Raw genomic sequence first — 13,851 nt, forward strand, 5'->3', positions numbered from 1 at the left:
TCAAACTTCAGAGTTGTATTCATTTAAAGACTTAAAGTTTTGGAAGCGGAAGTGATACTAGTCGGGTTTTCCTTGGGCTCTAAGACGTGGCATGTATCTGTTAGATGGAAACCATGGTTTAAGGGGCGCTCTCAATGGGCCAAAACCGAATATTGGACCAGAACTTGAAGAGACCAAATGTAAAACAGGCCCAATGATTTTGCAATTGGAAAGACAACTTCTTCGGTTCCAGGGTTTAAATCGAAATGCCCTAAAACCCTTGCTTCCAATCCAATACCCAATTCCTAAATTTCCAGCAAGCAAAGGTATGGCGTGGCGATCTGGGTCGTCGTTGTCAAGGTCTCTGATCTCAACCGCAAGAGCTTCGACGACATTCCGGTCGTCTCCGTCGATCTCATCTCTCCCTCGCGCTCCGCTTCGTAATCTCCTCGGCTGCAACTCCCGCCGCACCCTCTTCTCCCTCCCAGTCAATGCGGGCCAATTAGCTTGCGCGCAGTCGCTGATGCCATTGCACAGCGCCCTGGCTTCGGCTCGTCTCACAAGCCACATCTCCGTCGAAGCGCGGCATTGCTGCGAGCTGTCTCAGGGTACCTCCATTGATCCCTCGTAGTAGTTTCTCTCTTTCTGCGGTGCGTCTTGTACTGACATTTTTCCCCTTTCAAATTTCATTGAATTACTTGTCATCTGTGTGTGAGATTTGGTGAAATGGAAGTGTAATGATAAGGAATTTTAATTGAAAGAGAAAAATATGGGAACTTTGAGTATTTTTTGTATGCAATGCCTTGTCAGCTGTTTGTTTAATGGGAAGCTTGTGATTCATGATACTCAGCACTAGCTTATTGATTTGTACGGATTTTTCGATCTTATTGTTTTTTTCCAGTTATCTACGTGTTAGATTTTGAGAAATGGGAGTGTAATGATAAGAATTTCAATCGAAAATAGAGCCAAGATGGGAGCTTTGAACTTGTTGGGTATGCAATGCAGTGGTTCTTCAATCGAAAATAAAGCTTATAGTTGTTTCTGAACCCAATAGAAGTTGATTAATTGTGGAGTTTCTAGATGTGATACTATGATTCTCGGTAACATTTGGCATTTCATCCTTGTGCTTTATCCTTTTTGGTGGTGGATAATGAAAGCTTCCGTATAGGTGTTATTCTTCGTCCAAATTCCAATATTTTGGACAGAATTGTGGCTGCTATATTTTTAACTATCCATCTAATCTATTATTATTATAAGCCATCTCAAGTGAAATGCTTGTGGGGTTGTCTTTCGGTGTGAGTAGTGTCTGTTTAGATTTGCATCTCAGCTTATTGGTCTTCTGGGTGCAATGTTGTAGGTTCTTGAACGTTGGATCGACACAGCAGCAGTTGTTGCTTTGTTACGTGGATCCTGAGAGTGGAAGCATTCTGTACTCCTTATGTTTGATAAGGTGGGTGTAGGATGTAATTTCACGTTGTAGTGGATAATTTCTAGTTTCAACATTGTTGCTATAAGGCGTGTTCATTTTCTTATAAGCCATTTGGCTTGTGTAGGCTTTTATGTTCAGAATTACAACATCATATGACTATTTCCTGATCTGACTAACAGTGTTGTTTTACTGTTATTTATTGCTATCGAAATTAATGGATCCAAATTGAAATCTAACACACGACATAAAGGGGGCAATTGGTCTTCCCCTGAAGCTGCATTTGTTTTGCTATAATCTTGTAGATTTTACACTAGCTTATAGAATGAAAGAGTAACCTCTCTCCAAAAGGGTGTGGTAGTTTGTAGTCGAAAATCCAACCTCATTTATGAATCAGGTGAAATCCATGTTGGTTGGTCCACATACTATGCATTTGAACTTTGTTGAGAAATTGCTCCTCTGTTTTCCTCTCATCGCATGTTTACTTACCCCCATCAGTTGATACAATTCAGATCTTGAGGGTATTGGATTACTGATTTTAAGGTGGAACGCATCTTTTTTAATTCCTTGTGTGTTAGTAAACGCGGGTAATCAGAAATTCGAATATGATTCCCCTTCTTCTCATACTCATACCCAGTAAGTAACATGCCAGCACTGATTCTTGTTTATGGACCGTACAGATTATTTGTGTCTTAGCTTGATGAACTAGTGTAGTCAAGACTGAATTTTTTCAATTTGTTCTTGATAGATGGAAAAAATTAACCTGGCATCATTGCATTTCAAAGAAAAACGCAGTCTCATGAGTTCTGATATCATAGGCGATAAATGAATAACCCAATTCGAAATTAATAATTTACTGTTATTCATTTGATTTTGGAAACTTTAACAAAAAAAACTTTCGGTACTGTTTACTTTAACGAAAAATCACATTTTTACACTAAAAAGTCAATCTTGGTATTATTCACTTTACTTTTTATTTTGTTCTTATAGTTAAAACTTAAAGTTTTCAAATTATTTTCATTAGTTTTTTTTTTTTTTTTTTTTTTTTTTTTTTTTTTTTTTTTGCCCCTTTCTTGCTTTGGATTGAATTAGAAAACAATTCTTTTGCTTGATGATTGAAGGGAAAAAGCCAAACAGCAGTGTGGCCAAAACAAATCCAATCTTCAAGCACACAGACGATCCGACTCATCATTCCAACTCCACCAAAAAAAATATTTTTTAATTTAAGCCTTTTACAATGAAGATTTTTGGATGAGCATCAAGATTCTGATTTGATTTTTTAAGAATTATGTGGTCGTGGTTTCTCGGCTCCTACTGTGCATATGTATTTATGTGTACACATAGCCCACTACTAGTACGTGATACATCCAACAATGATCCTCGGAATCCCCAACTGGGGAAAATAGACATCCCACTTTGTATATAAAGCCAACAAATTTTGGATAAAAAGGCCTCCACAATAAAAAATTTCAAAAGTAACCCAAAATAATATATGAGTATTTTCGTCATTTTAATAGTACTTTTAATAATTAATTCTTTTTGTACAATTTTTTAAATTAGTACCTCACAATAGACAATAATATGATTCAATCAATTGTTTATTAAATATTATTTTTTCTATTTTTAAACACGTTCAAAACATCTTAAGAGACGTGTAATGCCGGTTTAAAAAATGTCTTTCGGGCATAATAACATGATTAAATTAATTGTCAAATGATTGTTTTTTTTTTTTTTTTTTTTTTGAACAAACGATATATCTACACTAAGAGGGTGGGGTGGGCTTAGCCTCACAATGAGTTAGTAATAATGTGATTCAATAAGTTGTTTATTAAATATTATTGTCTTTATTCTTAATGTAAATTCAATAGAATGTAGATGAAAATTGAAAAACCGATTTTATTATGTGAATTAGTTGCTTTGATTGGTTTGTGAGGGGTTTTTTTTTCCTAGCATGATCTAAGATTATTCATTTACTTCAAATATTTGACTTCCTTTTGTCAATTCACGCATATAAATATATTTAAAAAATGTAAGTTGCCGGTAACATGTCATGATTCAAAAAATATTTTTTGCAAACGCGTGAGAACGTGCATGAAGGCTAGCGTATATATATTGCTGGGTCCTCCCAAACTCTTCATAAAGCTACCACTGCAGGTTTGCATTGCAGTATCATGTGCATACGAAATTATTGATGATAATAGCATCTCCAAATTAGTAGCGGGGCAAGAATTTTATGGGTGTGAGAGTTTTTTATGTATATAGGTAATTTGGAATCAGAACATGAGAGATTGGAATAGTTTGCATAAAATTGAAAGATTCTAAATTCAATAGAGAGAACTAAAAACATTACACAAACTCAACATCTAGAATATGACGTACATTGGAACAAGAAAATTTTAAAATATAAGATAAAGCTGAAGAAAAGTTGATACAATAAAGAGGAGAAGTGAAGAATACACGGCAAAAAGAGGGATGAAGGGAAAAATGAGTCCAAGTCTGGAACGAAAAAGAGTTTGGATTTAGAACACAGCAGCATCCTGTTATAATAACAAGAAGAAAAAAAGCAGGATAGACAGGGACCATTATGATCTATTTTGTTTGATTTTACTTTCTACCATCAGCACTCTTATTAATCTCACATGTATATTATAATGATATCATATTAAACAAATCTTAACAGCATTCATTAATAACTCAATTGATTGATTTGCTATCCCAACCTTTTCCCCACTACTATCTGGACAAACATCACATGTTAATGACTGTTGGGCCTGGAAGACTTTTAATTTTATTGCAGCACACAGATCAATCTCATTCTCTCTGTAAGTTGTATTTAATTTACATATCTAACCTCTGGCAAGACCAATTTAATTTTGCACGACACATCAAGGAAGTGGTCCATAATCTGCAGAGAGTCCAGCACATAAACATACTGAAATGTTGTCTTAGTTATTTGGTAGTCAGAGTTCATGATCATTCATTTGAAATTAAATTAAAAAACAAATAAATATACTTTTAATTTTTAATTCAACCCGTAATATTAAATCTAACAAGCATAAATTCTTGATTACTAGGTGAGCTGAAAACAAGGCTCCATAAACATATGCTGGAGGCTTTAAATCTGCAGTATGGGTTCAAAAGGATGTACAGTTCTGGGCTTGTAGATAAGAACTCCGACTTGCCTGTGTTCTCTAAGCAACATTTACCTAAAAGTGCTTTTTGATTTCAACCTTCCATCACTAGAAGCACTTTGGAAATGTTTACCTATATGCTTTTAATGGAATTTTCGGTAGTTTAAAGTGTTTGTGATTAATTCATCCATATGGAATCAAATTATATTGATGCTACTAAGGAGTCATAAGCTTTGAATGGCCAATACAATTATACATGACTTGGGCACAACTGGTCCCCTAAAAAGTTTCAAGCATCACAAAACGGGAGCACCACATAAATTTGAGATAAAATATTTTAGTAATATCCAATGCCACTTCATCCCCTCCATTATCATATTCCCTTTCTGGACTGTTTAGAATATTTTTTTTTTTTATATTTTTTTATACAAGCAATGTTATACTTTAAGTTGAGCGAATGTCGTACGTTCACGTCTGCTGTTTCTACACTAACTTAACTTCCTTCTTTTTCATCACACATCCCTTATTTAAGTTCAAGCTCCCCAATTTCTTCAACCCTCTATCCCAAACTCTCCATTTCTTATACCGTTTAAATTGAGTTTTATTTAGGGTTTGCAATGATTCCCAAAAGGGAGCAAGAAAGAGAAGCAGAAGCACAGGAAGTAAATGATGAGATTACAGAAGGTAATGATGAAAGATTAGCTGATGATCATGAAGATGATAATTTGGGAGACTGGTTGAGTTTAAGCCTCAACTCCAACGAGCCATCCGCGGCGGAAGTCGACGCCGATTTTCCGTCACCAAAGCCCTCAAATAGCAAAAAAGTTTTCTCATGCAACTTTTGTCTGAGGAAATTTTACAGTTCTCAAGCCTTGGGAGGCCATCAAAACGCACACAAGAGAGAGAGGGGAGCTGCCAAAAGGTATCACTCTCACAAAATGATGATGTCAGCAATGGGGTTTCCGTTCAGCCCTGTGGCTGCAGCAGCTAGGTCACTTGGCGTCCAGCCTCATTCACTCGTGCAGAAACCTAGCAGCAGGTCTGATGGGTCGTCAATGGTGGCGAGATTTAGTGACGCCGCCGCAGGTTTTGGGATGGCATGGACACCCTTCATGCTTGAAGAAACCATGAATAATATTTGGCCCGGAAGTTTCCGGGTGGATCATCAATTGCCACGACAAGAATCACATGTACATAATAAGCAGCTGGACTTGAATCTTCGGCTGTGATTCTAAGCTCTCTTCCAAGTATTTATTGTATTTCAATCTAAATTTGTCTAAATAATACATGTTTTAGAGCCGATAATCAACTGATGATCTTTGGTAAACAACATATCAACAACAAAACATGCATATTATCAAAATCATTGATACATATATCAATAGTATCAACACAAAATTCATTCACAAAAGTTCGATAGATAATACTAGTAGATAACAAATCAATAACGTAATGTGTATATTATCGATATAGATACAAGTGCAAAATCCGTGCACAAAAGTTCTATACCATTGTAGAAGTCCAAACTAATAATGCTTTGGTACGTGTACTTGAAATCATCAAGACAACTTTAGTCGATGGGACCTTTGTATAGTTTCATTTTTGTTGTTTATACTTTATACTTTATAGTGTAGTGCTATAACGCCAAACTTTCAACTACTGTATTTGGAAAAATAATTCAGTTTCTAAACTATCTATTCTGTTTGTCAATCAAAACTAAAAGACATACATATCCTATTTAAAGATTAAAATTAAGTAAATAAAAAATATTCCTACGACAGAAGAAGGTAGAAACTACCCCATCATTGTTAGTTTTTCATAATTGATTTTTTTTTTTTAAATTTTAAAAACTAATCACTCAATAAAAATAAATTATTTGGACACACTTGTGTAAGCATCTGTTAGTATTAATAATAATAATTCAATTTCTTTCTGCAAGACTACCAGTTGTTCAAAAAACCAAAAAAAAAAAAAAAAAAAAAAAAAAATCCAAAAAGAAGAAGAAAGGCTACCAGTTTGTGCTTCAGCTTTTAGTACAACTAAATTCTATTTGGTGTGGCAACTAATATTTAACTTGTCTTTTTCAACCAATCTAATATCTTTGGACCATGATTGATAATTGGCTTCGATCTGATTACTTTTCCATTACGGTCAGATCAGTGGCTTAATAAAATGAAACTTTAATGAAAAGCTTTCGGTATTATTTATTTTAACGAAAAATCATATTTTTACACTAAAAAGTCAATCCTGGTATTATTCACTTTACCCTTTATTTTGTTCTTATCGTTAAAACTCAAAGTTTTATAATTATTTTCATTAGTTTTTCTTTAATAAAATACTGATCCTTCTAAGCCTATTTTAAGTATCTAAATTGGACCCTCATTGGGTTGTCAAGCCCGGCCCATAATATTGTTTTTGATTGGGCCCTCTTGGATCTCTGGTCCGGAGGGTCAGTCATGAATAGATTTTTTAGTGTGATCATCATACGAGGTGGTACACCACGTGTTCTTATATAAATAATGTGTTATGTGCGTTAAAAGATTAATAACTTAAAAATTAAAATTTTCCACCACTTACATAAAAATACGTAGTGTACCATTCGTATTTCCGTCACAACTAAAAATTTCTTGTCAGTCATGATGGTAGGATTAAAAAAGAACTCCCCCATGACTACTCCATTTTGTTCGTTCAACAGATGACATTTGAAAGTTGTCATCAACTTCTTCCTCCAATAATGAATTATCTTATCCAAACTGATTATCTGTATTAAAACACAACCCAAAAAGAACTAAATGAAACAACTTAGGACTCGTTGGGAAGTGCTTTTAAATGATTGAAAACGTTTTTAGAGAAAATGCTTTTAAATGACTTAAGTGTTTTTGGAGGATTAACTTGTATTTTTATGAATGATTGGTTCCAAAAACATTTTATCTAAAAACACTTTCAATCATTTAAATACATTTTCCAAACGAGTCCTTATGCTTCAGCCATACTTAACGTAGACAAAGAAAAGTGAGGGAGCTGAGAGGTCCAACTTATGGCAATTGCTTGAGGTCTTCTCCAGCCATGCTCGTTGAGCTCGAAAATACCCAAAAAAAAAAAAAAATCATCTCAATTAAGGAGGTAAATCCTAGTTAGCAACTCAATACAAATATTATACATCGTTATATTTGTCATTCATGTGAGTTGAGCCTAGCGAAAGTACTAGTTGGTAGTAAATATTATATTAAAAAGTAACATAATATTGGTGAATATCCATATATTGGTTTAGGATGTTATGTATTACTTTACAACCATCGAGTTACAGGCTATGTTACATATTTAATTGTGTGATATGAGTTCACACTAACATGGCGTGTTTATTACTTTGTGTTATATTTAGATTTGTTATTAACTCAGACTCGAAAAGTATGTGAGTTGTATGACCGATCGCACAAGATCTTACAAATAAGAGTGTAAATTAGAAGCTAGTAACTATATTACTACTAGTCTAACTTATTTTATTCCTTCGAGTGAAATTCCATTAAACAATATGTCACGGATTTCCATCAAATAGGGGTAAGTAGGATACAGTTTTTTGTCACTTATTAAGGGGCAGAGAATAATTAGATGGCATCCACAAAATCACAAGTTAATTGGATCCTTGGAATTCATCGGCCGATCAATGATCTTCTACACTCTACATATATACAGCACAGCAGACTCAGCAGCCATGTGAAGTTAGACAAGACTCCCCATTTATCTGAGACCATCTTCCAAGAATGATATGTAATGGCCCAGCTGAATTAATCAAACATAAGCCCTATCATATTTGAATACAGCTACATATGACGAATCGACAATTAGTCTAACCATACATATATAAATACAAGAAATCCTCACACATGTTATAGATGCTAGTATGGTAGCTAATGCATCAGGAGAGCGAGCTGTTTTATATAGGAAAATAATTTTTGCACCATTTTTTTTTCCATTGTACTGTTGTATTTCTTCTTGTTTTCTTTATCTGTAAATTTTATAGAGCAATGAGGACTGAAAGGACAAAACAATCAAGGGTACAAGGGAAGAGAAGAGAAGTGAGAAACTTGCTGATTTTGTATATATTTATCGTTAAAGAAGAGAAAGTTGTGAGAAAATTGTACTATTTTTATTTTTATTTTATTAGAAAATTCTTGTTTATCCTTATTTTGTGTATATATATATATATAATATTTCTTTCAATAAGGGTAAATTAAGAAAATAGAGAAATGGAAGCATTTTCTACGCACAAGGGTTGACAAAGTCCATTTCCCTAAATACTAGTATATAAATAGCTAGATGTAGTGATTAAAAAAAAAAAAAAAAAGTAATGCTAGGGAGACAAAATTTGTAGATATAATATGAAAACTAAATGATATGTCACGAATAGAAATGAGCGTGTTTATCAACGGTTAAGTAATAATTCAATCATCAACTTCCATATTATTTCGTTTACAAAATTTTATTTATAAATTTAGTCTCTCTAGCATTACTCTAAAAAAAAGCTAGATATAGTTAAAATCTTTACCGACCGACCCTCCTTGTTTGCATATGAACATCCAACACTAGTATCAGAACGTATCTAATTAAATCATCTTATTCTAACCACATAGCTAATATAGCTAAGTCTGAGATTTGGGACCAGTTGATCATGAGGAGCTGCAGTTGCATTTGGCTACTAGCCAGGTAAACACAATTAGGCCGCTAAGATTTGGTTATATATAGTAATCTTGTTGGGATTTATAGTAACATATGGTTTGCGTTTCACGTTCATCTAGAGCACTATCTGTCAATTTTTACAAATGGGCCTAACTAAGGTGGAGGAGGGACATGCTGGTGGTTTTCCAAGTGTAATGGTCCTCATCCTATGAGAAAGAGTCATGACTCATAACCATTGCCGATGAACTAATATCGTCTAATCCTCCAATTTCAAACTGGTGGAGTCTTAACTATTATCTACTACCCTAGCTACTAGCCCAAGCAACGTACGGTCCTCTTTTTTTTTTTTTTTCTTTTTCGGTGCTGATAAAAACTTTGATGGCAAACAAGGATGCAGATTGTCCCCAAAGCATCAAAACACAGACGAATAGAATTTAGCTACTAGCTAAGAAATGAGATTTTTGAATTTAGTTCAGGTTCGCATAGTCTCTATATGATCGTGATCTAAGTTTGAATGTGGAAAGCATGTGTAGTCCAGGAGAGAGTAATTTTTCTTCGAAAATATCTTGTGTGACCCCACATGTTCTAGGCGTGAACTGAAGAACCTAGAAGTGAAGAAATAATGGATATCTAATGATGGTAGGTGGAAGGAGTGATGTCGAAATGCTTGACTTGCCTGCGATGATGTTGTGTAGAATTCCCTTCAATGAACCTAAGTTCTTGAAGCCCTAATTCAGACAACAAATTATAGGGCTGTCTTTTTATTAAAGACCTTATATAATTATATCCACCAATTCAAGTTGTTGCATGACCAAGATTATCACTAACCCTAAACCCTAAAAAAGCCAGAGAGCTAAAAACTGTTGTAATTTTTATATATACCCCTTAAGCAGATTGTCAATGGAACCTGCCTTTCACTTTTCAAAATGTAAATGTGGTAACGAGTAAGTGAATAAAATCGAGAGACATGTCATATCACTGGCAGGACAAAAAAACACACATCATATCACAGACTCAGTGTAACAATACAGAGACATAAAATTCAAATAAGTTAAAAATTAACAAAAATACATATATGATAAGTTTATTTTTTACTGAACAATGAAACATATGAAAAGGATTGCTTGTGTTGTGATAGATAATGTTATGCCCATTCTGGTCTGGCGGGATTTGGCAGATAAGATTATCGATCACCAGTTTCTACTGTGAAATGGTAGAGAAGAGATAAAATAGGTCATGGGAAAAGAGTAAACCGAACATGCATGTCAGACATAAAACGATCGATGCATGGGAATGATGTCTCCCCAAAACAAGAACTGATGATGTTTCTGTTTGCATTTATTGTGCAGAAGAACAAGCTCTACAATGTAGTCAGGATCTGCAGGAAAACCAACAAGTTGAAGGGAGTGAGAATTGAGGAAGTAAATGCTTACTGAAATTATCATCCAAATACTAGGAAAAAAAAAACATTTTTTGTTGGAAGGAAAAAAAAAAAAAAAAAAACAAATACACGTCCAACCCAAAAAAGAAAATGCAGAGCACCAAGCCAAACGTGTATTTCTCACGATTTTCGTTTTTTCTTTCGCCTAGCTTTTAGCAATATTAATCAGCCCATGGATATATACTGGTATTTTTCTTCACCAAATTTCTCCTTTCCAGTTAATAATCATTTCATATTATAGTATTCAATCCCGGACCAACCACACAAATATACTACAAAAATAACATAATATATAATACGGCAGAATATAACAAAAACTTAAAACACTGTGAAAACAAAAACAAGAACTTTGGACTTGTTTACTTATGAATGAAAAGAAAGGAATGGATTCCCTTCATGACTTCCTCTTCGTTTACTTAAATATAATCCGTAATAGAATTACCTAAAATCTATAATGAAATAACCCAATTTCAAGAATTTGATTAACTAAGGGGAGGTGTTAATTTCAATTTCCTTTCCTTAGTTTTTCCCATTCCTAAATTATCCGATTTTGTATGTGTCCATAACTGATAAGTAAACCAACCCTCAAAGAATAGGTCAAAAGAAAACATGCAATACATAACACATAAAATTCTTAATACCTAACATATGCATAAATGTTATTTACCCATTAATTATATTCCGGTCAAGATCGTTCAATTATTATTATTCCTTCCGGCTTCCTTCTTTGGACTGGATTACTAATTGTAGGATTTTTAAAACCGTTGATCCTTTCTGCAGCCAACCATCTTGATCACGTTTTATGTTACTCCGAGGTAATCAAATGGTAAAAGTCAATTATTTGGAAAATTAAGGGTTAGTCTGGTTTTATGTTGAACGATTTTGGGACAAGAGTTAGGCCTAGTGGATTTAATTGAAATTTTATATGGAAAATCAGTGAACTTCTTGCTGAGATAGTATATGGCTCTTTCCTTCTTACCCGTTTCATTGTGTTGATCAAGCACACAACTCATGGATGCTTCCATTACTTACAGATTCAATGAATGTTAACAACGTTACGTTTGCAATTTTCTTATGAGAGCACAAATTTGGTGAGAATGTGACCCAGTCCTTAGTCAAACACTCGCCTCTTACATGTCCAAGACTCCAAGTCCTTGCCTGGGTAGTTGTTAGAAGGTCAATTTCCATAAAATTTATTGGGATACTTTGGATGCGGTCCCTAACTACCAATATTCTTTGACTGAAACTTTTGTGGTTTTTTGTTTTTAATTGAAGTCCCTAACATTAATGTAATAACGTATATATTTGTAAATTAAAAATGAAATTTGTAGTTATTTATATTAATGAGATTTTAAATAAAACCCATAATTTATGGGATTAAAAATATTAAAGATAAATTATACTCTCCAACATTTTGTGTGTGTGTGTGTGTATACTCACATGGGTACGTTCATCAATACTAACCAAAAATTTATTGTACCAAATGACACGCCCCGATCTCGATGTCCGTGCGACATCGGGATGGTCACATGCTAGCCGACATCCAAGGGTGACACAAGCCATTTAATGAATGCATATGCTAAGAACATGTGAAACATGCATGTAAATTTCACATATAAATACGCAATGTAAATATTAAATACAAACTACTAAGATAATAAAATAATATTCAACTGCCAACAATGAAAACATAATGATAATGCATGACATGTTCAGAGTATACATCTAATTCAGAATATAACGGAAGGTGTTATTACAACGATGTCAAAGTAGAGATGATGGCACGATATCACTGGTAGGGGAAAGCCTCGTAGCTCAGGTCGTAAGCCTCGTACCTATGTCCTGAGGGGGAGCAAAATATACATGAGTGGACCAGGTTGATATATATAATATTGAAATAGTTATCAACATACTAACCCCCAATGTTTAAAGAAAACTCAAAGCAAAATATGTAATAGGTTTCCGAAAACCCTAACATGCCATAAAACCTTCATAAAATATATCTCGTATTAGTGTTCTAACTAGTGGTATCCTAGTCACCCGTGGTGTTCAATAATTATATCTCCCAACCCGCAGCCAACTACTATGTCTCTCAGCCCGAAGCCAGAGATTATTTCTCCCAGCTCAAAGCCGAAGCCAGAGATTATTTCTCCCGGCCCGAAGCCAACAACCGTAGCTCTCGCCTGCAAGTAGAACAGTGACCACTAGATAAACACAAACATTGAATATATTCTTTCCAAATATAGGTACATATATCTCAAAAACATCTTCATAACATGTAGTCATCCATCATATATACTATAAAGAAGTGTGTAAAAGCATGTTCATAAATAGTATATAGTCATCCATCATAAATACTACAAATAACATCATTTCAATAAAATATGGTATTCCAAAATATTCTCAGTAAGCATAATATCTCATAAAACGTTTCATAAAACGTAATCATTAAAATCATGCTCTTCATGTATGCATTTCTACTATTAAAACATGCATTTTAGAAGGGGTTTACTCACAGATACTCCGTCGTCGTAGAGTCATATGAAATAGGCGGGACGGAATCGCCGCTAATAATTACACCTAAGAACATAAAGGGTACAATTAATAAAACTCTACTCAAACGCTTGAATCTGGGAAAACGGACGTAAAAAAATGGATCCAAGATGCCGAAATTAGCCTAGGAAGGGTTCAGGACGAAACCCGAAAAAAATCAACAAAAGTCAATGTTGACCTTTGACTGGTCATAGTCAACGGGTCTCGTCAACCGGTCCAGGTCAACCGATTCAGTGGGTTGCATCCGGGGTTAGGCCTGAAGGAGTGGGCTCGGGCTTAGGCTGGTTTGGGTTTAGGCTCATTAGGCTGAAGGCCTGAATCACTCGGCCCAAAAGCTTGAGTTCGAAAGGGTTATAGGCTTGGGTTCAATGGGCATGAAGGCTCATTTCTTCTTGGCCCGAAGGCCTGTTTTCTAATAGGTTTAAAAAAAGGTTTTGGGTTCAAGCGTCCTGGGCTTGTAGCCCGGTTTGGAATTCGGTTGGGTTCAAGGCCCAATGAATTGGGGTCAGCCAAACCCGACGGAAAATGAAGCCGGAGCTTCCTGGAAACTTGCTCGAAATGCACGGGGCTCGCTGGAGATTTGGGTGTCCTTTGGGTGCCCCAGAGCTTAACAGAGACGAAGAGAGAGAAAGAGAGAGTTACAT

General features: G+C 34.8%; 1 protein-coding gene and 1 long non-coding RNA gene across 3 annotated transcripts; both read left to right on the top strand.

Annotated features, from left to right (window-relative positions):
* Positions 1-298: 298 nt before the first annotated feature.
* LOC137748769 (uncharacterized) lies at positions 299-1,639 on the top strand. 2 transcript variants are annotated; one of them, XR_011070117.1, is made up of 2 exons: positions 299-629; positions 1,337-1,639. It is a non-coding gene; the product is annotated as an uncharacterized lncRNA (long non-coding RNA). The 2 variants fall into 2 exon arrangements; XR_011070116.1 differs by having other exon boundaries at positions 321-587.
* Positions 1,640-5,023: 3,384 nt separating this feature from the next.
* On the top strand, positions 5,024-5,975 carry LOC137746502 (zinc finger protein 4-like). Its single transcript, XM_068486522.1, has one exon. It carries the CDS (start codon positions 5,154-5,156, stop codon positions 5,763-5,765), a length of 612 nt encoding a protein of 203 aa, XP_068342623.1. The 5' UTR covers positions 5,024-5,153; the 3' UTR covers positions 5,766-5,975.
* Positions 5,976-13,851: the final 7,876 nt, after the last annotated feature.

The sequence above is a fragment of the Pyrus communis genome, chromosome 10, assembly GCF_963583255.1.
Source record: "Pyrus communis chromosome 10, drPyrComm1.1, whole genome shotgun sequence".
Taxonomy (NCBI): domain Eukaryota; kingdom Viridiplantae; phylum Streptophyta; class Magnoliopsida; order Rosales; family Rosaceae; genus Pyrus; species Pyrus communis.

What these genes read in the sequence shown, in the direction of transcription:
- LOC137746502 (XM_068486522.1), top strand. Translation starts at nt 5,154, where the DNA reads ATGATTCCCAAAAGGGAGCAAGAAAGAGAAGCAGAAGCACAGGAAGTA.